At 35.9% G+C, this 26,525-nt stretch overlaps 1 protein-coding gene across 2 annotated transcripts in view; it reads right to left on the bottom strand.

The window, feature by feature from the left end:
- Positions 1 to 26,525, bottom strand: part of TNIP1 (TNFAIP3 interacting protein 1) — a 739,301-nt gene that overhangs the window by 245,199 nt on the left and 467,577 nt on the right. For both annotated transcript variants that reach the window (XM_044069404.1, XM_044069403.1), the window contains exons 10-11: positions 22,406 to 22,471; positions 12,053 to 12,184 (exon numbers count right to left, since the gene is read on the bottom strand). In XM_044069404.1, the coding sequence (XP_043925339.1) occupies positions 12,053 to 12,184; positions 22,406 to 22,471 (198 nt within the window). The remainder of the gene's footprint in view (positions 1 to 12,052; positions 12,185 to 22,405; positions 22,472 to 26,525) is intronic.

The following is a 26,525-nucleotide window of genomic DNA, read 5'->3' on the forward strand; positions in this document are numbered from 1 at the left end:
GACAGCTGAACTTTATTTGGGGTTAATCAGAGTCTCTTTAATTGATGACAGGTGTGTACCCAAGAAGACTGAATGTTGTAATTAAATCAAAAGGTACTTCAACAAAGTATTAGTTTAAGGGTGTGCACACTTGTGCAACCAGCTTATTGTATGTTTTTCATTTCTTATATTTTTTCCCCTAACAAATTTGTTTGTTTTTCAATTGAATTGTACAGGTTATAGGTCACATTAAAGATGGGAAAAGTTTTGAAATTATTTTTTGTGGTTTCATTTTTTATATCACAAAAACCTGGCATTTTAACAGGGTTGTGTAAACTTTTTATATCCACTGTAACTCCTCAAATCGAGTTTGCCACCATCCAGTACAGACGTGTTCCACTAGTCTCAAGTTTATGTAAAGGTTGCAAGTTAATAATTTCAATATTTTGCTTCATTTTGGCTTCTTCTAACTCTAACTAGAATATAATACTTTTCTTGTGCTAAGCTGCTCGTTCTGTCCATTCTGTACCCCCCTTCCCGCACTTAGCTAACAAAAGCATTACGATCCCCTCCTCCTCCTCTCACTTTCCTCTTTGTTATATAAAAACATCTTTCCTCTAAATACATCTATCTCTAGAATGAGGAAGTTTTGGTTTGCATCGGATCCAAAGATGGGAGTCAATATTTTGCTTCTTTTCTTAGCTTGAGAAGAAGCGCCCACCGAAAATGAGAGGGCTTGCTTCTTGACCTCTTTAGAGGTCAAAGGCATGGAGGGGGCTTGAGCCCAGAATAAGGTAACAGACCTCTCAAAATTAACTTATTCCTCTTATCAGAAAGGGTGCAAGGATTAAATGCCGCGCATATGTCACACTTGGCATTTAAGGGCCCTGGCCCAAGACAGTACATACACCTCACATCAGAGTTTGGTATTTTGTGCCCACAGGAGGTACATCTTTTGAAATCTGTTGGTTTCTCAACCATAACTAGGCCAACGGAAATACACATGCATACACTTCAGGAGCACAAGCACCTAAACTAGTCAATACTACCAGAAATGTTCTAGAGATAAATCAGATCCGAAGACCCAACGGTGAGGAAGAATGAAAAGGGCAACATCAGATCAGATTTTTCCTCACAGGAAGGAACCGCAGACAAAACATGCCTCATGCTTTCATGGTTACTCAGAATAAACATTAATATACGAGCCTAACAATTCAAAATTCTAAAAGTTAAAGAAGCATACAGTTTTTCCCCCCAAAACTTATCAGTTGTTTTACCATCCTTGTCAGAAGGGTAAGGATTAGAGTTAACAAAATACTTGGCACCAGCTGGATTGACTAAAACCATAGCTGCTGGGTCAAGTCTGGGATGAGTGTAAAGAAATTTGAAACAGTGAGGAACTGTGTACATTTTATGTGCTTTCACAGGTGCAGAAGGTTTTCTTATCAGGGATATCACAAGCTGTGACAAACACATCCTCCAATACTCCAATGCTGGCAGCACTGGGGCATAAGAGGAGGTTCTGGGAATTCCATTTGTAACATTTAATAATATTTTCTGAGGGATTGAGAAACCTCAGTGGTCTCCCACTGAAAATGATGGCACACTGGAAGTATTCTCAAAGAAAGAGAATCATTGACAGGAAGATTTAGAGAACATGCTTTCTCCTGGGTTTGAATCAGAATTTTGAGGAAAAAAATATCTGTCTCATTACAGTCCTCTCCAGATTCAATTCCTTGAATCTCTTCAAGAAAAGAGGAATCTATGTTTCTTTTAACTAGAAACCACCCAATAAGAAGAGTCATTAGCCTGTAAAAGACCATGAGCCATACTTAATAAACTACTCCTGTCCAGTGAAACTGAAGAAGGAGAATACAAATGTTTAGTTTTTTGTTTCTTTCTGACAGGAAAATTATAGCAAATATGATATTTAATGGCAGCAGCAGCTTCCCCAGGGATGGGCATAGTAATCTGGTTAAACAGGACCACCTTTCCTGCCCCTTCTCCCCACACTAACAAAAGTGTCTCTCCATTATCAACTAATGGGACCCCAACAGCCACAGAGGATGTGGCTAACCTGATTCCATAGTGGCTGTATGGTAACACTAGAGGGATCTAAGGGAAAAGAAGAGAGGTCCGATGAACTAGCTTTGGCCACAGCAGAGTCATCCACATGTGGTTGAGGCAAATTGCTAGCCTGCTCTGTTGGCAAAGGCATGTTAGTTAACTTCTTTTTGAGGCTGGAAAAAGGACTGACTGAGGGGACCAGTAGATTGTTCCATGGTCAAGCCAAAAATGGTGCCTCTGTCCCAGGGAACCTAAGCAGCACAAACCAGTAAAATTTTAAAAGTAGTGAAAAGACACTTTTCCCAATAAAAGCAGAGTAAAAGAGCACTCTACTACATTTTACCAGCCCCAGAATGTAATTTAAACACAGCCTCTCCACAGAAAAAAATAGTTTTAGAATGTTTAGATCAACTTTAAACTGCCAAACACAAAAGTGTACTCCCGTTTAAAAGTACACCAAGGTTGTATGACAACAAATAAAAACACATACTCCTATCTTAAAAAAAGTACTTCTCAACAGAAGTAAATCAATTTTAACATTAAAAATAACAAGCGGAAGATTTTTTTTTCCAAAGGAAACTTATTTACCCAGCAATGGAACAGGAGAAGCTTAACTGCTGATCCCCTGAAGCCCAATAAGGAGTGCTCTTTTCGGCTGCAGGAAGACTTAGAAAGGCTTGGAAGGTGCTCTGCAGCTTTGGAAGCTGACTGGCTGTTGTATTCTATGCGGGATAAAACCCATATAGCTTATGCTACTGCAACAGTAATCAACATGAAAAACATATGCGGAAAGGCATGGGGATGGAAGGGACATCTCCCATAATTGTTAAACTATATGGAGTGCTTTTAGGGTCTCCTATATAGAAACATTCACCAAATTACTGACTTATGGACAGATACTTAAAACCTGGAAGACTACAAATGCGTTTCCACTTCATGTAGGGTGCGAGTAGAAGAACCCAGAGAAATCTCACCTAGTGAGGTTGACACAGTTGGGAACATCATGGATAAATTACAAAAGGAGAAAGTGGCTAGTTTCCTGAAGTACAACAACCTACAGGAGGGCATTAATTACGGCATGGGTTTAGTCAGATAAAAATAATTAAACAATTTGACTGGAATGCAACGCAGGTGGCTGCAGAGTGACCAGACAATGTATATTACAGATTCTGCAAGCTTTCTGATCCACTGCCATGCAGAAAAGTAATAACTAAGTTATATTAAACAGAAACAGGAATGAAAATGATGAAATGGTTGAAATATAGCAAGAGCAGAAAGCAAAGCACTATAATAAGAGGGGAACTGTCTTGCACTACTCAATGTGCTTGTAGTAGAATCCACACTGAAAAAATGATTAACTATTTTGTAATATATACACAAAACTTGCACAGAGGGAACCTATCAATAAACTGATGGCATTTTAAGCAAAAGTAATAGTCACTGAAACAAATTTCAGTGATAATGGAGTTTTCTCCTTTCTCCAATGTGCCATGACCTCAGAGTAGGCACATTTAAGTTTAGGGGTGAGGATTGTTCCCTCCACAGTGATGGTACAGGGAGGCTTGCCAGCATGTAAAAACAAAACCTACTCGGAGTTTCACTGAAAGGAGTTTTGGCAGCTTGGTTTCAGAGTTTTTGCATTCACTATAATTGCTGATGATCTACTGACATGAACCTACTAATCCAGACAGCAATCAGTGGCATTTTTAATCAAAAAGAAACTTGTATTAAAAAGACATTACATTAAGATATTACAAAGACATTATAATAAGATAATTTAAAAATGCTTGTTTACATTTCACAGATATAAATCAATAATGTTCCTAGAAAGTGTCTATTTCAAGTAATAAAAAAAATACCCCACGCATGCATCCTGTCTCCTTATTAAGAAACAATGGCTATACAAAATCATGAACTATTTTTTCCTTTCTCCCTCACAGTAGCAGAGGATGTAGTGCTTGATCTCTAATATGGTATTAAATTATTTAGCTGTTCATCAATTGTAGCTCTTCAGATTACTCTGAGTCACCTGACATAACAACTAATGCAGCCTTGCTTTTGCAGTCTCTCTCTATTTTCTACTCCCTTCTTTAATCTGGATATCTATGGAGAGAGAGGGCTCCAGTTATCCACATACATGAAACACACTTCTGAGCTACTAATACCTCATTGAAACACAACATTCATTGTTCTAACTCTCTCTCACATAGGAACACTGGATGGAAAGTTATCCCTGCTCTAAATGAAAGGCAGGCCTTCACAAAGGCAGCACATATTCCCCTTTATTCCACAACAGAAATCCATTAGTTTTGATCATGTCCAAAACATATGTTCCCGTTAATACTGTGCTCATTCTTAATACTTCTAACACCCTGATGAAATACCAAGATAAATGTATGAAATATGTTGGGGAATCAAAAGAAATCTAAGAAGAAACTTTCAGTTATATATCAGTCATTGTGGACAACCAAGATTCTAAGGTTAGGTTATACTGCCTTTAACAACTCTTTTCTTTGTTACAACTGTCATATTTAAAGTTCTGTCCCATTACATCTAAAAAGATATAAACATTTTCCAGAAAGGCCTGAAAATAAGTAGTCAGTATAAAACCAAAATATTAGCCTACTAGAGGCTTTACGTTACATCAACTCTGACAAATAGGTTAATACTTCTGATATGGAGTTTCACTTCAAGTTTTCATAGGTGATTAAGTGTGTAAATTCCCCTTTGGGAAAACATATTCTCACTGCAAGTCCTGGAAAGGACACAGACCATTTAAAGTACATAAACAAGTCTCTAAAACTACACCAGTTAAAACTGTACTCCTGAAACACACTCAGGAATTTCCTATCCCCCATACTAAAAAGTCACAGAATGGAAACTTTTACCTTTTGCCCAAAGTTTCTCAAAGGTTCCCTTTATGCACTGGCAAATGTACATGGCAGGTCACTGGAGATGCCATCCACTACCACAAATATATGTAACTAAAAGAAGCTTTAACAGGTGAAGTGAATTCAAAACAAAATTTAACAGGAAGAATGTTGATAATGTCGCTGGCAATGGGTGCATAAATATATATGTTTCAAAGATTGAATAATGTTTCCAGTCTTCTCATACCTATACTCATGGCACATCAGAGGAATCAACTATCCCTTAAGATGGACGTCCTCTTTTCCAGCGAAACCACTCTGCATACAGTAAGCCCTTGGAACTCGGAACAGTAGTCACAGAGCATTTACCTGTGTCAGTTCACCTCTAATCATTACCCTCAGAAGCAGTGCTCACTACCCACAGGCAGAGTCAAATAACTAACAGAAGAAATAAACTGTAACAGGAAAAATAAAAAAGACAAACAACTTTAACATGTTCCTTAAATATTACAGCATAATATGTTTAATGGTATGAACTTTTACTGTATATTACATTTTCCTATTCAAAAACTTGCATTCATTGCTCAGTTATAAAGGACTAGTACTTAACTGTAAAATTATCTCACAACACAGCATAAGGTACTTGCATGTCAGAAATGACTTAGAAAAAGTAATATATAAATATCTGCAAGTTACATTCATTCTACAAGAATCTCCCTAGCATATAGTTTCCTTACAGGAGTTGCAATAAAAAGAAAGTGTACAAATAACAGACATTGGATGGCACTCCAGCCAAAAACAAAGATATGACCTCAATGGCGGTACTAAAAACCTTAAATATTAATGCTCTGGATATGCACAACTTAGCATGATAGTTCAACAAGTGCCACTCTGACTCTCAACACTGCTTAGCAACTTAATGTTTTGCAACTCTGTTAGTTGAAACAGTGCTGAGAAAAAGTAGCACCTTTTTATTTGAGTATCCTCTTGTACAAGTAAACAGGCTGATTTTGCATAATGAGCCCAATACTTCTTAAGAATAAGTAGTGGATAGATAGTGTCGTTATGCATTTGTCTACAATAAGACCAGGTATACAAATAACTCCTCTTAACTGTCTGCATTTCGAGAATAAGATCCAAACCAAACACTCACAAATACAAGTGCACTAAGCAGTAAAGTTGTGATAAATAATCAACTGTCTTTAGCTCAACTACAAAATAAACCCTAACAAGTTGGTAAATATACCCAGACCTAAAGGTCAATGTTATTAATAAGGAGAATAAAGGCATATACACCAGTCTTCAGCTTGCCTGGGAAGAAAAAGCAACCAAAAGAGATCCAACTGCCAAAGTTGTTTGCCCTCTCTGAATGTCATTTCGCACTTGAATACAAGAAACACTTGAAGTACTGATTTTCTGACTGAGGTTTGCAACCCCCTAGTGTCCCAAGCAGCATTAGTCTATCCTGAAGCATTTTGCCTGTGGTTTTATTAATACTGATAATTTTGAACAACTTTCAGTTTGTCTTAAGCATCCATAATTTTTTTAGTCCTGAAGGAAAATATATTTTTAATATGGCTGGACAAATCAGCTTACATTTATGCCCTCGGCTCTGCACTGTCTAATCACTGGCAGAAACAAGCTCCTTCCTCTGTAAGTGGTCACCAAGTAGTCTTGCTCCAAAATAATCCAAGTACCTTCAAGTTTCAACCACTTTCAAATTTCTACAAATTAGACAATCCTCCTTCATGGCACATGACAGAAACATAACTAAAGCACGATGCAAGTCTTTCTTTCCTTCTTACCAAAAAGACATTAAAGAAGGGGTGTCAGGCCTTTTCAGTTTGGGGGCCAATTACTGCACCTGGAGAGGTTGGGGGGGGTGGGCACATTAACATATAGAAGATGTATTTGCTTTTTATGTACTCCACAGCCACTGGGTATCAAAATGAAAGGTTCCCCCAACAACCCCTTCAGTAGTCTGTCCATGTGTGCACAATCACTTTATTGACATCAAAATGAAACATTTCCCATGACTACTCCGTTAGCAGTCTGTCCACAGATGGAAAAGCACTTCACGGACATCAAAATTAAAAATTTCCCACAACTCCTCCTTCAGTATTCTGTCCATGTATCCATGTTTCCTGCTTGAGCTGAAAAAGAAAGAGATGCCAGTAATCAAACATCTACCTTTTATGCTGAAGGATTCAGAGTTTTGAGACTGGACTTAACACTTTGCCTTGTTGCTGTGTCAATAAGGAGTCGTGAAAGAGTAATTAAATTTATTAAAGAAGAACACCAGGGTGGTCTCAAAAGAGGGATTTAACAGCAATATATAAGCTTGAATTTGCTTTGAGTAGTACATTCTGAAGCAGAGAAAATGGAAAAGAGACATACATTAAGGTCTAAAGAGAGAGCAACAATCTTTTAAACTGTATCCTAAATAATGAAGATAGCGATGTCTGATCTCTAGATGACTTGATTGAAACGTGTTCTGGGGCAATGGCAAGATCCTATAAACTGTTTTCATCACCTTCACGTTTGTGGGAAGTTAATTTGCTTGTTATGAGCATTTGCCCTGCACTGACAAATTGTTTGAATGGGCTCCAAAACCATAAAAAAATCTATTGTTAGATATTGAACTCCATATGGATAAAGTATTGTCATTCTAAAGGATATGTCTGTCATTAGGAATAAGAATCGCCATCAACAAATGATATGTTGACTGCTTCTAAACATTATTGAGATAACGCTGAGTCTTCTTCATCATTTTACACTGCATGAGCCACAGTACCAGAATGCAGTAAGATGTATATCTCATGTCTCTCAGAAGATGTCTTGTTGTGAATGTGATCACCTGCTGTTGACAGAATTCTGCCAAGCCTATTTGAATTGCTCGTTTCTTGCTCTGAGAAGGGAAAACCTTTGTTAAGTATGGATACATAATAACCTTTAAAAATATTACAGGTGTTGCAGGGGTTATCTATAACTGCTTAACTTACTGTAGTGCATGAAGTGCAGGGATTATGCCCTTATATAGTGAAAAAGACAAACCAGTTAAGCACTTCTACAGCACAAGATATGATCTTAACAACTGTTAAACTCCCAAGCTTCAGTTGTTGTAATGGGTATACTCCTAGGCAATTAAACCTGCCAGTACTGGCCAACAAATGACAATGGCAAAATTAAAAAAAAAAAGATTTGTTTCTGTCTGCTCTTTGTGGCAGTAATCAGTCCCTGACTTTCTGTAACATAAGAGACTGTGTTAACACTGTCTTTCTGACAGCACTTGCTAAAGCACTAGCGCTTTTTTCTTCTGTAACTAGTAGTATATGGAACAGATAAAGCTCCACGTACTACTAAGCTTTATGACAGGGTCTCTGATCATAACCTTTTACTATGTGTTCTTGACATGGATGCCAAGATTTACCTCTAGAGCTTCACTCTCAAGGTGACTTTTTTAGCATCCATGTCTCAAATGCATAATAAGCAAGTTATGATCAGCAACCCAATCATAATCCTCTATATCATGCCGAGAAGTTGTAACAGCGTGTATGTTTAGTTTATTTACTGCATTGACAAGTCTCGAGTCTTTTTAACTATCAAAAAAGGTGGTTATATTTTGATTTCTAAAAACTGCAAACACAAGAGCTAAACATTTAGTAAATCATTTGAGGTTATGGATAGGCCAACTGGACAGTTGATAGTTAAAAGTGATGCTGACCTCTCTGAAATTTGAGGTACTTCCTGTGAGGTGGTCTAATCTGTATCTTTTATATCCTGGGTAGGTATGACATTGTCTTGTTCTACAGACATAAGTTTTCAGAGTCACCATCCATAACAATTGAGGACAACTTAGCATTGCCTTTCTTACTGATAACTAATCCAGAAACTGTAAAGTTTACTGTTCTCAACATGAAGTAGTCTGCAGAACAAGCAACATTTCGGGTTCTGAAGAAATTCTGTGGTTAATGTCTGCAGTACTGTTTGCAGTTTATCTCAAGGGGTTAAGTCTACAAACTGTTAATAAGCTTCATACTGTAGTCTTGGGCTTGATTCCCTCAATTTTTTACTTGCAGACCAAACATCTACGACAAAATCAATTACCCAGACAGTGTTCATAGGTCACCACTGAAAAGGGACAATTCAGTTTACCTGGGTAACAAGTGTATAAATAAGCCATACTGTCATGTATAAAATGATTTTAAAATGCTTATTTGTTAAGTACTATGGAAAGTAACATGTAGAAAGAAGGCTGAAGTCATTTGGATGGCCTCTGGTTACAGATACCTTTTCTTGCTGAATTTGAACTAAATATGGACTGATTTTCTTTTGTACTGCCCTTTTTCTTCATGAAAGTACTAGGAGTAGCTTCCATTTCCACAAAAAAAATTCTGTATGTTGTATAATTCTTCAGACACTAAGGAGTTGTGGCATGTGTATTTCTTTGCATGAAAACCTTGTTTTATAGGTCTACAATAACATCATCTGGTTGGCAAATGAAAACAATTTGTGTTGCATCAGCATCAGTAGTCTAGGTCTACTGTTTTCTAAGGAATGCAAGGGTCTTTCAAAACTATCTCAACATATGTGCCACAGATGAAGCATCTACAGCATCAAATGCATATTTTAGAGTATGAATTCCTATTTTGTTTACTGTAGAACTCTTTTTAATATACTGGTAGGATTATTTATTTTATTTATTTATTTATTTTACATTTGTTTACCGGGAAAGTCTGACTGGACGCAGGTCCTTTTTCAGTGGAGGCCTGGGGAGAAAAGCTCCTCATTTACTTAAAAAATCATATAACAATGTACAATGATAATTTGACACACTAAAGAAGTAATTCAAAAGAACAGCGAGTAATATAAAAATAATAGCAAGTAGTGCAACTAATGCAGAGAATACAATGCTATAAAGGAGAGTGAAAGACTGAAATTACACGAAGAGGTATAATTGCTTGGAACAGGGAGCTTATTTTCTTCAATATGCTGTAAAATGCAATCTGAGTATGGCAATCAAGAACGCTGAATAACGTTCCTCTTACAACTGAGGCGCTCGGTGTATATACCTTTTTAGCATATTTATCTAATAAGCCGGAACTGCTTTCAGATAGTAAAGATAGAAAAGGAATAAATTCCCTCTATGATTAAATGTTGTCAATAGGAGAGGTGCAAACTTAGTCTTAATAGAATTACATAAATCCTGCCTAACAAAGAAGATTTATATATATATTGCCATTTCTTTTTTAAAGTATCCTTAAAAGACAATTTAGTCTACTTTGTAAGTCTTTCTGTTTCTCTCTTTTAAGAGAAGCGATCCCTTAAAAGTCAAATAAAAATTTTCCTGTAAAATACAGATGCTTCTGCAAAGAAAAATTCTGCTTTTGTGAATGCTGAAAAATGTTAGACAGCAGTTACGCTTCATAATCATTCCTTTCAGTAGCTAAGTAAGGGGAAATTTTTTTCTTCCTATCCATTTTATGTCTGTTCTATCTACAAACTAATGTCAATCCAGTGAGCATACAGACATAGATCTCTGATGTGACAATAAGGTATTCAGGAATACAGTGAAATATTCTATTGGAAACATCTACTGCGACCACCATGGAGACTCTGAATCACAAGTAAATGCTCCTGTACATCAATGCTGAGACTGTGAGAAAGCATGGACAGAAAGATTCCTCATACCTTCCTATTTTGTACTAGATTTCTCTTCTGACAAATTTTAGCCACAGTCTTTTAACTAACAGTAGCAGGACAAGGAAAAACAGCCAGTAAATTCTAATGTTCATGAAAGGCCTATAGGATCTTAGTGTTAGAGCCATCTTATTATCATAGCAGAATGCTGAAATTTAAACATTATGATTCTCTACTAAACAAAAAAAGGTGCTAAAGGTAAAAGTGTTTAGGAGAAACTAGACACCTGTAAGCAAATGTGTTGGTAAACTTCTCTTATGACATCAGCAGAGCTAGAGTGTGCAAACACTACAGTCTTCAGGTAGCTGAGAAGCACTGGAAACATGAAATACAAAGAATGATTGAAAATTAAGATATTCTGATCACATGGGATTAGCCAATACAGTCAAGAAAGCAGATGCAGACAACGGATATTGCAGATGAAGAAAAAGGGATACAAGTAGCATTAATCATTGAAATAGTTACACCTAGAGATTACAGTGCACTGTGTACTGAGACATAAAGCCATTAAACATCTGGATATGCAAGCTGGAAACTACAGCAGTGTGGAATAAAGACATCCAAACAGTTCAAATAGTAGTACTGGGAGTAACAGGGATAATAAAAAAAAAGAATTGTAAAGCATTTTTATATATGTTACCAGAAAATGCAACTTCATATGAACTGTAGAAGGAGGCCATTCTAAATGCACTGTAGGTGCACAGGCAAGCTTTCTTGGTAACCATTAAAGATTGAAGGAATACTAATTTCATGAACTTTAATCATACACTGTCATAGGAATGGGGCTCACTCCTGTTTTAGCATTAGAAATAGAAGTCATAAACATTTGGAAAAACTAGAAAAGGGAGAAAGGCCATACAATACATCCTTAAATAAAAAGAGAAGGAAATAGTGTAGATAGCACTGCCATCAACTAAGAAACTCGGGAAGTAAAGCAAGTGACCCTTCATGTTAAAAGGCAAAAAAAGACCCGATGAACAGAATACAAAAATGCATCTCCAGTATTGGCTCCTCACTTTTATACAATACTTTTTATTGCCATCTCAAAGTGACATATTCAGCAATAACTAGATCAATTACTCACAGTATTTTGAACCAGCAGCAAATATTGCTTTCTATCGAAGTCTAGACAATTATAATACATATAGTTTTTATAGAATACTATTATAGAAAGTAAATGAGGAGTTTAGCTAGTACCCTAAAATTTAATATAACACGATATTTAATATCACATGAGAGTAGTGCTCAACCAGTGTCACAGCACACAGTCTACAAAACAGTACACTACTCTGGGTTAAACAGACAATTTCTACAATGCAAATGTTTTCTTGCATTATTTGCAAGTCCCAGAAAGTACACAAGTTGTTTAAATAAAAGTTGGTAGGTATACAAGGCAAGTTGACATTTGAAATTCCAAGAATGGAAACTGTATCTACCTCTTCATTCTCAATCTTTGACTTTGCTAGAAGTAACTTGCGATCAAAATCTCTCTGCTTCTGTTCACGTTCTGCTTCCAACTCACTGACAACCTTCTGAGACTCAGCCAGCCTCTGCCTAAGTTCTGTGATCTGAAATAACAAAATTGAGAACTTTTAGAAGTACATTATGCTGACAGAACCTCTCAGATGATTACATGCAACATTCATGGCATTTATCAGGCATTGCACTGTGGAGATCACTTCCCATCTCTATACCCATTTGTGCTTATGCGCAAATGTCATGTTTCTTTACTGTTCAATACTGATCCTCAGAAAACAGTATTTCACCAACTACTCGGTCCAGTTACTCAGCCTTGCTATTCTGAATGACCTGAATGACATAATAACACTTACTAACTTTTTGATCTTTTTTATGAATCTGCACTGACATACATGTGACTCACATTCCAAATGGGACTTGGACCAAAACGATATGGCACAATAAAACAAAGGTGTTAACACTTTCATCCCTGGAGCATGCATAAGCTGACATTTTTTATCTAACTATCCACATACTCCGTTTCAAAGACACAACACATAATTACGTTTCAACTGTTTCAGTTTGTCTGAGAGATCCTTGCTTTATACCAAAATCAACAGCCCATCCTAAAAGAACAATCATGGGTCCTAATTTCTCTGCAGTGGAAGAGCTGTAGTTGTATTACAGACTGAAGATCATGGTGTCCATGCCCATAATGCATGACCAAAATAACCTATCAGTGCTCGCCCTATTCAAGCAGCCATTTAATTTTTTGCATCTCCACTTACCCACAGGGACATTAAAGCATGTGTGGTTTTCCCTCAGTTTCAGAAGAGGATCATGTAAGGCCTACCACTTCTCCCTCTACATACACTATACAGAGATTTATGAAAAAAATGTGTACAATTGACAGGAAAAGACAAGAATTAGCTGAAATAGTGGAAAAGAGCATTAGCAGAAAAGTATGCTGGGGAAATACATGCCAGTCACTGGAGGAATTCCACTCCAGTTGCTTCCTTTTGACTCTAGAAAATTAAACTACAATGGTTTACAATTAGTTACACTTTGGATGAGACAGCAAAGATGGTTAGTAAGGAAACAGGGTAGTGGTGAATGTAGGTACCAATGACCTGACAAAAGAAACTGTTAAGTTGATACCAAGCTAAGCAAGAGAGGCTGTAAAGACATATCAGGATAAGGGGCTAAAGGTTAAATTTTCAGAAGTGTCACATATACCTTCAGGCAGTATTCCTAAGAAAAAAGGAAGTTAAGAGTATAATGACTGATTAAGAAAGTAGGCAAGGGAGAAAGGAGTCTCTTATTTTCTTTGCCAAGGGTCCTAAATATAATGCAAATAACAAATGGAAAGAAGATATCCTTGTCTGATTCTTATGTTCAGACACAACTTGATTGGACAGGAACCCTCCCATTTTGATATCTGCCTTTAATTCTTCGTATATCCTTCTAATTCACGTTATTATTGTATCAGTAAATGCAAATGCTTCCATTGTCCTACTCATAAAATCAAATGGTTTCTCTACATCAAGACCACAAAGAACAGCAGTATTTTCTTAAATTCTGCTTCTCCCTGGATCACCATTGTTCTATTAATGTTCTCAAATGTTTATTAACCCTCCCACAAAACCACATTGGTCTTTATCTATCAATTTTGGTATCACCTTTGCCATTCTTTTACCCATTATTGCCATAAACACTTTATAATCATATTTTAACATTGAAATGGGTCTACATGAAGCTGGATCAGATGGGTTTTACCTTGTTTATGTATTATCTTCCAGATCTTTACAACTTTCTTTTCTACTAGCTTTCAAACATTCACTGGAATACCATCTATTCCAGGAGACTTTCCTGCAGATTGGTTATACATCACAATTTTTTTATCTCATTTCCTCCTGTCTTAACTGTTAGCTGTTGAGCCTCACCTACCTCTAACATTAGCATATTTAAGTCTTCCAAAAATATTTCCATATGTGCTTTTCCTTGATTTGCTCACTTCCCTCATTTATACAAATTTTCATAAATTTTCCAAAATATCTCTAATACCGCTACAGTATCTCTAGTTAACTTTGTTGTTATAGACCCCCTAACTTTGGCAACAACCCTTTCTACTTTCTGTCGTCTTACGTTGTTGTGCCAAACATTTTTGTGCTCTGGAGTCATTATCAAAAACAGTTCGTACAGCAATCTTTCTAAACTCATGCATATTATTCAGGTACTCCCTTATTTTCTCTTTAGCACTTTGAATTGTACCTCTTCTTGTTCTGTGAGATTCTCTTTATTTTGCAATACATTAAACATTGTCAGCCTCTCTAAATAATTCCTGTTACTTCTTAACCATATCTCCTTTTCTTTTGTTTCTACCCTATTTTTAAACTCCACTTTCTTTTTATCCTACTCACTAGCTATAATTTCTGAAGAAATTTCTATCTTCCCTAATAACTTTCAAATAATTTCTACTTCCCATTTATCAATTCTATAAAATTCCTCTCTTTCTAAGAAGTAGATGGGGAAGCACCAGTGTTTCATCTTTACTTCATTACCCTGCATGTTTATCTTAATAATTATTGCAGCATGATCTGAAACAGTTATTGGATGTGTGTCAAAGTTCTAAATTAAATGCAGATGTTCATGTGAAATATAATTTCTATCCAGTCTACCCCAGTTTCTGTACCTTGGTGAATAATATGTAAATTCTCGAGTACCTACTACTGAATCCACATCGTTCATACCAAATATTTTCATACATTTCTTCAGAAATCTACCCTCTTTTTTATATTTTCCTTTCTTGGCACCCCAGATACATCTTCATTGCTGCAAATCAAATTCCAGTCATCACCTACAAGTAATTTTCCTTGCTGAAAGTTGATTATTTCTCCCAATTGTTTTAAAGCTTCATAATAGCAGTTTTAGGCTAAATACAAACACATGCCAGCAGAATCCTCATCCCTTGCCAGTAGTCCCTTACTATGAGAAATCTGCCATTATCTTTTTTTTTTCTCTACAATCACCAAGGGAGAACCTCTGGTAGTTAATATAACTACTCCTCTTTTCCTTTTTCCCTGATATTTTGCATCCAGAAATCCTTTCTTTATCAAATTCACATGCTCTATTCTTTCCAAATGTGTCTCACCTTTTGCACTGCTATTTGCAGTTTGCATTTCTTGATATAATTAAGTAGTACTTTATTTTTGTCTATACCTGTGAGACCATTCACATTCCAAGATAATATGGAAAGTGTCACCATTATGGTAAGAGGTCATTATTCCCACCTATTATATATGGCAGCTTTTTAAATGTCTATTTCCAGCTTTTGTGATAGAAGCACCCACTAATGATTGGCAGGTTAACCCTTTATACAGATTTTTTTTTTCATCAAAATTGGAGCCTACGCCACATTTTGCAAGACTTTTTGTTTTAATAAAAGCCCTGAAACAAAAAACAAACACAGCCAGAACACCCTCATAAACAAACTTAATGCAACTTTCATTACCACTATGTACATCTTCAAATAATGAAGTTTAAAAAATACAGAATGCATTCATAGCCAAATGGGGGATCGAGTATATTCACTTAAGTTCACTAATATGAAACAGTGATTGTGCTACTGTGTGGTTTAAAGTAGGAGAAAAAAATTAAGATAAGTTCATGAGGACTGATTACTTTCAGAGCTAGGAGAGTGACTGGAATGCATAAATGAATCAAGAGTGCTATAACTTAGATTCACAGATAAGTAAGAAAAAGGCAAAAGAGTACAGTGTGGTTATACAGGAATGTGAGACTAACAATTAGACAGACTGCATAGGAGGAGTGAAAGGGAAGTGGTGGGAGGAAGAAGTGGTAGAGACATGGGTTACAGAAGCAAGTAGCCTGTCAATGAGGAAGGCAAAAACTCATACAGAAAAGGAAATGGCAGATGGTGTCAAAAGGGAAACAGATTAAGCTATTTTAAAAAGAAAAAAGGGAGGGGCAGACCTTACCAAGTTAAATAAAGACAGTTAGAAGATCAGAGAGATGAAAAGGTAGGGGAATACCTTACCAAATTAAATAAAAACAGATAGAAGATCATAGAGAAGAAATATTGAGATACTAAAAGAATATTTCATGTTTATATCTACAAAAACATAAGGACAGGGTGCGAGTCTCGGAAGAAGTAAGACTAACAAATAATGCATTTATTATCTTACACCTAACATACTTAGAATATGACTGTTGACAATAACTGATCACCCAAGGGGACACCGGGATCTTCAATCCAACCTGGTTATATACAGGGATGTATGCATCATAACAAATTGAAATTCCAACATAGGATTTTCAAGAGTGCAAGGGCAATCTACCAGGTGCAGAATGGAAGGTCTCAGGCATCGCATCCCAAAGGAAAAGGGTTTTGAAAAATTATTTAGAGCAATTTGTAAAACGGAATTATTTTATTTCTAAAAACAAAATAAATCCAATTCCAAATTTTCCTCTGCCAAAAGAGAGACTGACTAGAGATCATTCATTTTACAGGTTTTATTGGGATAAGTGCATTCTTCCTTGAAGACTTCAGATCTAGTTCTTGCATCTAAACTTTCTATAAACATGTTGCAGCTATAAATACTGCTACCGAAGAGTAACACACTCTGGGGTAACCCAGTTCCACTCAACTGGCCTTTCACCTGCTCAGAATGAAGACATCTGACAGGATGTTATATCCATCCTCATTTGCATGGGGGCATTTCTCCTGCTCAGAATGAAGACCTCTGATGGGATGTTAAACCCATTCTTATTTGCATGGGGATGTTCAAGAGTAGTGCTTGGTAAGCCCATGCACCCAACCACCCAACCTTAGGAAATGTGTATTGATAAACTTTGTTACTGTCCATTGCTCATTTCCCTAAAATATGTCCTTTTTTATTTCTAAACTCAACATCTATCAATTGCACGTGTTGCTACCTAACTAAACTTAAACAAAGTTTACATACATGTTTTGTGGTCAATAAACATCACTGTTTTACCAAATCACTTGCTATTGGACCCTGTAATCAGTTGTCAGTTTCAGATTATTGTACTCAGATTATATTATTCAGTTTTAAAAACACCATTCCTTTTCATATATAAGTTTTGATGTTATGAAAATATGCCCTTGCCTTTTTTTTTTTTTTTTTTTTAGAGGTCACACTTGATTATGGTCCCTTATAGCACAGCTTTATGGGGGTCCCTTGTACAGCGCTCCTTATTTTCATTTTCAGTTTTTTTGTGTTTACTGATATTAAAACATATTCACCAACTAAAATAATTTTAAACTGCCAGAACAACAAAACAACAACATCCCTTATTTGTTTGTTTGTTGCCTTTTTTTTTTACCAGGATGATCTGACTAGGCAGTCAGGCCCAATTTCTGAGAGGCCTGGAGAGACCAGCTACATTACAATTACAAAGAATTTACAGAGGAAAAAAATCTGATTCTTAACAGTAGAAACAGGGTTTTAGAATCATCCATTGGGTAATACAATCAAGACAGAGGTTAATACAATTTGACTTCTGTAGGAGTGTTGTACAATAATACAGAGGTTGCATTTACATACACAGCAATATACAAATTTCATTTTCAAAGCAGCTATGAAAAGCAGTGCACAGGTATAATTTACAAGATACCATAGGTTCACAAGTGACAAATTATCTTTTAACAGAGCCTGTTAGTAATCTGTTAAAATAGTTGTATTTTTGCTTGCTTGTTGCAAGCTTTCTTAGATTCTGATTTATCCTATGAATCACACACTTGTTGAATTGTGCAAAAATATTAAACATGCTGAAGTGAGTTAAAACTACTGTACTGAAAAGAGTTAATAATAATGTTATTTCAGTCTGTAGTAGGGAAGATAAAACAATACAGAAAAAGCAAAAATGATGACAATACACCATAAAATCATAATAAATTTGACTTTGAATCTTGCTCTCTAGGTGACACTTGATAGTGAATTTCTAGCAGAATTCTTGAGAAGTTTCCCAAGCAGCTGTATGCAGGATAAAACAATTATACAGGAGTACAAAAATGAAGGTATGAACTCACATACAGTAAACCTGACTAGTATAATTTTGGAGAAGTGTCCCAAGGAATTGTAGGGAAGATAAACCAATGCTATATGAGTAAAAAAACAAACAAACAAAAAAGAAAAAAACGGATGATATAACTTAACATACAGTAAACCTGACGCAATGTTATTCTCTGGTGGAAACTTGACTTAGATTGTGGATCTCTAATGGAAGCCATTGAGTTTTTTTTTGTTTTTTTTTTTTTAAGCAGATCAGTTTGTGGTTTAGGCTCTGTAATTGTAGAACACTTTTAATACAACATTTGGTGTTTAGTCCAGGGGTTTAGTATTTATACAGCCAAACTTGTCATTCTAGTTCTCTTTTTACTAAGAACACATTTCTGTTGCCATCAAGAGGCTCAAATTCAAACTCAAACTTCCACATCATTGTCATCAATATTTAATATGCAAGAAAACCAGCAACATAGAATTTGAACCCCACCTCTAGCATCCTTAAATATACATATGGCAACTAGCCTTAATGTGCACTGCTACCTTTAGTAATGATCAATACTTGTTGCATTCAAATAAGCTTTACTCTATACAGCTACCATTCAGAATTACAAATCACTTTATCCCTGAGATTTCACGTCCTCAGACTCAGCTTAGTACCTTACAATGCAATCTTATTAGTGGCATCACAGGCCTACCCCACATACAAATGTAACTCTCCAGTACTGACATCCTTCTTTCCCAGTTTACTGTATCACTGTCACCAGTGACTCAAAACAATCTACAACTTACTCTTTACCTTTAAAAATAAGTCAACCTTGAAATATTTAAATACTAGCAATTAGCTTTGAAAAGTCTGTTTATTGAGCAGACACTAAATAGCAGTAGGTACCAGAAAAAATGTATAGACATTTAAGTTACTTTGTAATATATCAGCGACAAGCAATCGAACCCAGGCAGCAATAAAAAAAGATAAACTCCTTTACTTGATATAATAACATAAATGTTTTCCTTTTAAATAAACATGCAAACAGTACCAAACTTGCACAAGGAATTGAAAAAAATTCAGGGAGACAGAAAATGTTCAAAAAATATAACATCTAAAGTAGAAATTACTGGTTCTGACTAAAATATACTGAGCCCGAACTTTTTCTGGTATTTAATCCCAAAATAAAATATTCATGGTTCTTACAGGTAGCATTATAACTGTTCAGATTTGTCTTGAAGGATATATCCCAGCAATCAGCTTGTATTCATTCTACAAATTACCTGAATTATCTGTGGCTTTTGCTTGAATTTTAGAAGAGGTTTTTATCTTTTCACAGTTACATCCCCATGTGAGGAGGGAGGGGAAAGAACAGTCCCAACAACTGACTACTCAAATTAGGCATCATCATGTGGCTTGGTTTCTTTAAGTAGTAGACTTTATAACAGAGTACACATTTGTGAATTAAGATTCAGTTTTGCCAACTGTACTAAATTTTTACAGCAGCAAATGCAGTTATATAAACTACTGCATACATTGTCTCTCTTTCTCTCTACATATTTTGCTGAAAAAGCAAATAAATGCAACTTCTTTTAACAATGAAAAGATTATTTACACACATTATTTTAATCTGGCAAGCTCTAATACAGTGACTTTACTTTTAAATAATTACTTTTTTTTTTTTTTGAAAAGGCAACAATATTTTTTAGGCCCACTAGAGTTTCCCTACAGTGCAAACCAATATGGCATTCACTCACTACAGAATGCTAACTCTAAGGAAAAATAATGCAATTCCAGAAAATTTTGTGTCAATGAGGCTAATAATGTACACATAGTGCACTACTATAAATTCTACCATGGCACAAAGCATTCCCCAACTTGTGGAGCTACTCGAAACATTAACAAATTACGCATACATTTGATAATCATTTTACATCCATATTAAATAAAGGAAACTATTACAGTATAAAAGATACTTATGCATTTAGTAGGGCCTATATTAGAACATCAAAGTTTCAAAACTTCGAATGTTCTAATATCGACCCCTATTCAATGAAAGCTGAAAATATCAAAGCAACAGAAAACCAATTTTTTTCCTAGGGAAAGAATTTGGTTGTCCATTTCTGTTGCTTTAGTATTTTCAGCGCTGTGGTGGAAAGTTACAGGTCGGGTTCAGATAAGTGTGCGATTGAGTGCGAGTTAGGTTAGTTAGGGTGCGGGTTAGGTTTGTGTGCGATTGTGTGGACGTGAGGGTTAGGGCAGGTTAGGTAAGTTAGGGTTAGGGCGCAGGTTAGGTATATGTGCGACTGTGTGAACATGAGGGTTAGGGCGTGGGTCAGGTAAGTGTGCGATTGTGTGGACGTGAGGGTTAGGGCGGGGTAGGTGAGTTAGGGTTAGGGAGCGGGTGAGGTTAGTGTACGATAGTGACGGACCTTAGGGTTAGGGTTTGGGTTAAGGTAAGTGGATAGTTAGTGGTGTGTGTATAGTTTAGTGCAGGGTTAGGTGTAAGATTTTTATGTGTATGTGTGTGGATTGCTGTTTGTTTGGTGTGCTTGTGTTGTGTGTATGTGTTTTGGAACAGCAAATTTTTTTCCCTAGGAAAAAATTTGTTGTTCTGTATGGTCAATGTTTTCAGCTTTTGCTGAATAGGGGTCGATATTAGAACATTCAAAGTTTTGAAACTTTGATGTTCTAATATAGACCCCATTTAGTAGATGTTTGACATTTGCAGAGGTGTATTAGTGGGTTTGTCAAATAAATAGTAGACTGTGTGATTAGTGATTAGAAATTCAAAGAACCAGACAATAAAAGATGTTGACACTGCAGTGAAGAGGTGGAGTATTAAGCTGGTGTGAAGAAAATGATATACGGCTATCATAAGATTTGTATTAAAAGTATATATATGGGATGGTAAGCACTGTTATAAAACTATTCTGGTATTTGTGAATAACGGTTGTGGGCACAGGATTCTGAGTAAACAGAAACAGTTTGGGTGATATGGCAAGCTGAAGATTACAGTGGCTATTTTTCCTAGAATATTAACATTTTGAAGACAATATTTGATAATAATAACATAGGCAAATATTATCTAATATACTCAAATCTTAACTCTTACTATTTAATGCCCTAGATATTTAACTATATGCCACATACTTTGAAAATAATAACACTGGCAAATGTTTTCTTATATACTTAAATGTTAACTTTTAATATTTAGTGCTTAGATATTTAACTATAAACCACATATTTTTATTATACATTAATGGTGCTTTAGAGATTCAACAACCTTTTCAAAATTCAACAAAATCCACAATTCTTCACATCTGCCTTCATGTCATACATATAACACTTATACATGTAAACACACTACCTGCAGAGGGAGGGTAAGGTGATGACACAGTTATGTGAAAATATTTGTGAATGTGTCTGTGTTTTAAGAAAAAAGAATGTTAATAATGCTTTTTGAAATACTGCATTATGAATACTTTTTAAACTTAAATTTTATTCTCTTGATTTATTAATATTGGGTCCCAGGGATGTGATAGGAATGATCATGACCAAACTAGAATTGAAAGAATATTATGGCCCGGTTGCCATTCTGCTAAAATGCATACTTTCAAGGTATTGACTGAATGGCTATCTTATTAATGGCACCAATAATTCATATGCCAAATGCATCAAATTAATTAAAACAAGATGTCTGATGAAGTACTATAAAGTAAAAAAGCACTGACTGAATGGCTATCTTGTTAATGGTATACACTAATTCATATGTTAAATGCATCAAATTAGTTTACATATAAGATGTGTGATGAAGTACTATAAAGTAGAAAAATGTCAACAATTTAAAGTCTGTATATTTTAATACAATTTTAAACAACTTCCTGCATTTTTTTATTTTTTGTAAGATCTGAATTTGCCTTGCATTAAAAGAAAACAATTACAATAAATTAATATTCTACCTGCAGTCTAAAACTCATTTGTTTTTGAAGACTATTTCTCAGAGACAGATCAAATGCTACAATAAGAAAGAGGCCCTAAGGATTCAAAAACAAATTCCTCTGGTTAATAAAATACCAGTCTTTCTACAGACAGCAAAAACAGATTCACATTAAAATGTTAAAAGGCACACTGTAATGTTTTGTTTGTATCTGCTTCAAAAAGATAAGCATCACTGAGTGATGAACATTAAACCACACATTGTACCTCCTAGTACAAATAATTAAATAGCATACATCGGAACTACTGTCACAAGAACTGATTGTAATAAATTATTTTTAAAACATATTGTATCTTACTTTCTGTTCATATAGTTGCTTTGCAGCACGAAACTGGCGATCCCACTGCTTGTTCACTTCCAGTAACTGTAAAGCAAAATATAAAAAGTAACTGCATAAGACTCTTTCTATCCATGTACTGTTGTAACTAGGCTACTCATGGCAGCCAGATCAATCATACAGATGCTCTAATAGCCAGTGAGACTAAATTGCAGGTAGTAATATAAGTTTCAGTTTTTTTTTTTTTGTTACTTAAAGCTGTAAAATGTCTTCATATTGGTTCTACAGTCCACACCCATCTGTCCAAAATAAATCTTAAAGTCTTATAAAACCTATGTGTCAAGTTTCTTATTTCTCAGGGGAAGAAGGAGTGGGTATGCATCAATGTAGCATACTAGAAGATATACAATAGGAAGTAAAATGAAAAAAGTGTGCAAATCCTGTGAACTTCAGGAAGTAGAACACGGAGAAAGAGTAAAAAGGAAGAAACAAGGAAAAGGAAAATGAAAAAAAAAGATCTCTGCTATAGTCAAGGGAAAATGAGTAATATCTTACATTTACTCTGTTTAGCTTGACAATGTAACTCACAGCAGTGTTGAGGAAAAATGTAAATATCTAATGATAGAGCCCCAAATGACAGAGTACTTAACAAGCAGTGGTTATGGCTGTAGAATTGTTATGAAAAAACAAAACATGCAAAGGAGTGCCACAGATTCCAACAGTTAGACCAATACAGTTTAATATATTTGTGTTACTATGGGTTTGATACTGCATGTGGTAGTCCTAGACGGGAAGGGAAAATTCAGAGACTTCTTACAGCTTCTACTATTAACAGACCGATAGCAGCATGGACCGAATGGACAAAAATGTAAAATTCTGCATTCTGAAGGGGAATCAATGGAAACATACTTGTCCATGACCCTAACAGGACAAAGGAAAACATTATTTAGTAGATAATTATCCTTAGACAGAACAATGCTATGTAAAATGAAAGAATAAAGGTGAAGACTAACAAACTGTTGAGTGCACGGTGTAGGGACTAGAAACTTAGAGATGCTAAATTTAATCTTATGATTCTACAAAGCAGTGTAAGAGGATACAATGGTTGCTGTTTACAATTCTGAAAATTATACAAAGGGTGGGAAGCATGCAACACTCTAGAATGGTAAATACAACTGAAAAAGCATAGTAGTTTAAGTAAACGTAAAACTGTAGATGTTCAAATGATCACTGCTGCAGTAACCAAAGTTAATAGGTTACATCCTGGAAAGGATACAAGAGCTGGCCAGCTTCCAAAGTTTCAGGCCAATTTCCACACACCCAAACCATATGACAGTTTCACCTGAGCTTACTAAAAGACAGACTTGGCATCAAGCCTTTCATGGTTTTTATACCAGCTAAGAGAAGGAAGCTATGCCCTGAGAGGACATTCCTACAAAAAGCAAAAGCAATGTCCACAGCCTTGCATAACCCCCCCCCCCCAAAAAAAATAAGGGAGTTAGAGGAAGGCTGTGACTGCTACAGCAATGATCATTTGAAGATTTACTTTTATGGAAAGTTTACTTACACAGTTGTACAATGTTCTCTACACTGATCCAGTATCCTAAGTAGTTTGCCATAGCTTAGAACAGCAAGGAGATGAAAGTTAAGGGTCCAGGAGCCCCTGGAGAATGGCCTAACAAACCCTGCCCGAGACCTGGAAAAGGAATCTAGTTTATAGTGCTTTGTAAAAGTTATGCAGACAGGACCATGTTGCTGCTGCCAATGCCCTGATATGAGTGTACCTTGATTCTGCCTGGAAAAGGTTTGTTGTGGTGGGAATAACAAAAGGTAATAACTTGAGACAACTATTTAGAAACAATCTGCTTTGGCACAGGCTGCCCCTCCTTACTATCTTCACAAGAAATGAGCACCTGATCGGAAGTTCTAACAGATTTTCTTTTGTCAAGATAGTACCAAAGTTTGTCTGTGGGCATCCAAGTTAAGAAGTATTGTTATGAGACAAGACCATTTTTCTTTCTTTTTTAAGACAATTTTAGCAAAATGTAAGTGCATGACTGTGTCTGTAGTATAAGGGAATGACTGTGTTTTTGTTTGACTGAGTTGTTTGTAAAGTACACAAGTAACAGTGAAAGGACCAAAAATAACACTGGAGCAGGTACTTAAATACCAATTACTCCAAAACCAAACAAAATAATTACCACAGATGAAGGAAAATAGTCAGCTCAATGATTGAATTCCAAAGCTGGTTTAATAGTCAATTCAAACACATAAACACAATTCAACACACAGCGTTTTCATCTCAGTTGCTAAGACTTCATCAGATGCAAACAATTAATGAAACATTTCAATTATATAATCCATTAGCTTAATTATTCAAGTAATCCACCCATGAGAATACAGTCCACTGTCTCAATAAAGCATGTCATTGATTTGTGAACAGAGAAAAGATTAGTCTGCATTCCATGACTGTAATGATACTGCCCGATATTTGCTTTAGATGTGGCTACAAAAGACAGTCCTTTCTTTAAAACAGCAACCTGGATATTGCACTTTGCTAACTGAAAATATTTAATTTTACTAGTGAGCAGGTTACTATTTTAAAGAAAGGGCTCTCTTTTGTATCCACATCTAGAGCAAATCTGTGCTGACATCTGACAATATCATGACATGCTTTATTGAGACAATGGTTCTCATCGGAGGACTTGACTAATTAAGCTAATGGATTATATAATTGAGATGGTTCATTAATTGTTTGCATCTGATGAAGTCTTAGCAATTTGTGTGTGGAATTGCGTTTGTGTGTTTGAATTGACTATTAAACCAGCTTTGGAATTCTATCATTGAGCTGACTATTTTCCTTCACCTGTGATAATTATTTTGTTTGGTTTTGGAATAGTGGGAGGACCCCATAGCAAATGATTATAGTAAATTTATGGGCACATACAGTAAAGGACAAATTAACACAAGGAGGCACCTTGTGTCGAGGGCGGTACCCTCAGGATTAAAAGGGAAGAAGTATGAGAGATGTTTTTATTTTGTCAATGTATGAATGTATGGGAGAAACAAAAGAAAAAGTTAAAAATAAAGTTAAAACAAGTTCATGAGCCCACCACATGATTGGGACGTAGACTGCAAAGTTAAAACAAGTTCATGAGCCCATAGCATGATTGGGACATAGACTACATATTGTTAAAAACAAACTCATGAGCCTACTGCATGACAGGACGTAGAGGTATGCATTGTTAAAATAAATTCAAGAGCCCAAAGCACCTAGGGACTTAGTGTGATTGTGTGAAAGTATCCTCATAGGGTCCAAAAAAGTGGTCAGTTCTGGACACAGTACCTATCCGCCCCATTATCCTGACTGCAATGCTGGAGATGTAACTTTTGAGCTCCCGCAGGGACGAAAGCAAGGGGGTGCTGTGGGAAAAGACTGATCAGAACCTCTCCTCTGTTGCTGCATGCTGACGGACTTTCTACCTTTCCTTCCCTGTATGGTGTGTGGATTACTACAGTTATTTTCTGTCTTCAGAACTGTCAGGATCCAGGAGTTGTAAGATAAGCCTAACATCTTATTTATAAGATAAGAAACTGGGAGCAAAGATAAGCAAGCAAGATCAAATCCCTGAAAAGGGAACGCCTGCATGTTTTATGTATTTTAATTATGGGAAGGAAAGTTGTAAATATTTGCATAACTGGTTTCAGCTTACTAAGAATTGTGCTGGTGGGGTATTTCCATTAAATGGAACTTATGATAAGACTAAATTGCTGACATTAAAATGTATTTTGGAAGAAAAGAAAAGTAAGTGAGGAACAAATTACAGCATTTTATTCTTGGTACAGTGAAGCACTTAAAAGGGAAAAGGAGTCAGAATTAAGAGGGTTGCAGGATGTTAATAAAAAAATTGTTGCAACAAGTAAAAGAGGTTAAAAAGGCAGTACAGACCAGTAAAAAATGATCCCTTTATTCTGTCTTAGCAGGTTTGAAACAAACTGAGGATGGCCAAAAAGCAGAAACATCTAAAGAGAATGATAATCCTCCAGTAGCTAATGCACCCTACCCCCATATGTACCGGTGCGGGTGGCCCCTATACAAGATTCTGCTGTTTCTCAGACCTCTACATTTCTGAACACATGT

Source organism: Protopterus annectens, chromosome 4.part0 (genome assembly GCF_019279795.1).
Source record: "Protopterus annectens isolate FY-2018-M chromosome 4.part0, PAN1.0, whole genome shotgun sequence".
NCBI classification, from domain to species: Eukaryota; Metazoa; Chordata; order Ceratodontiformes; family Protopteridae; genus Protopterus; species Protopterus annectens.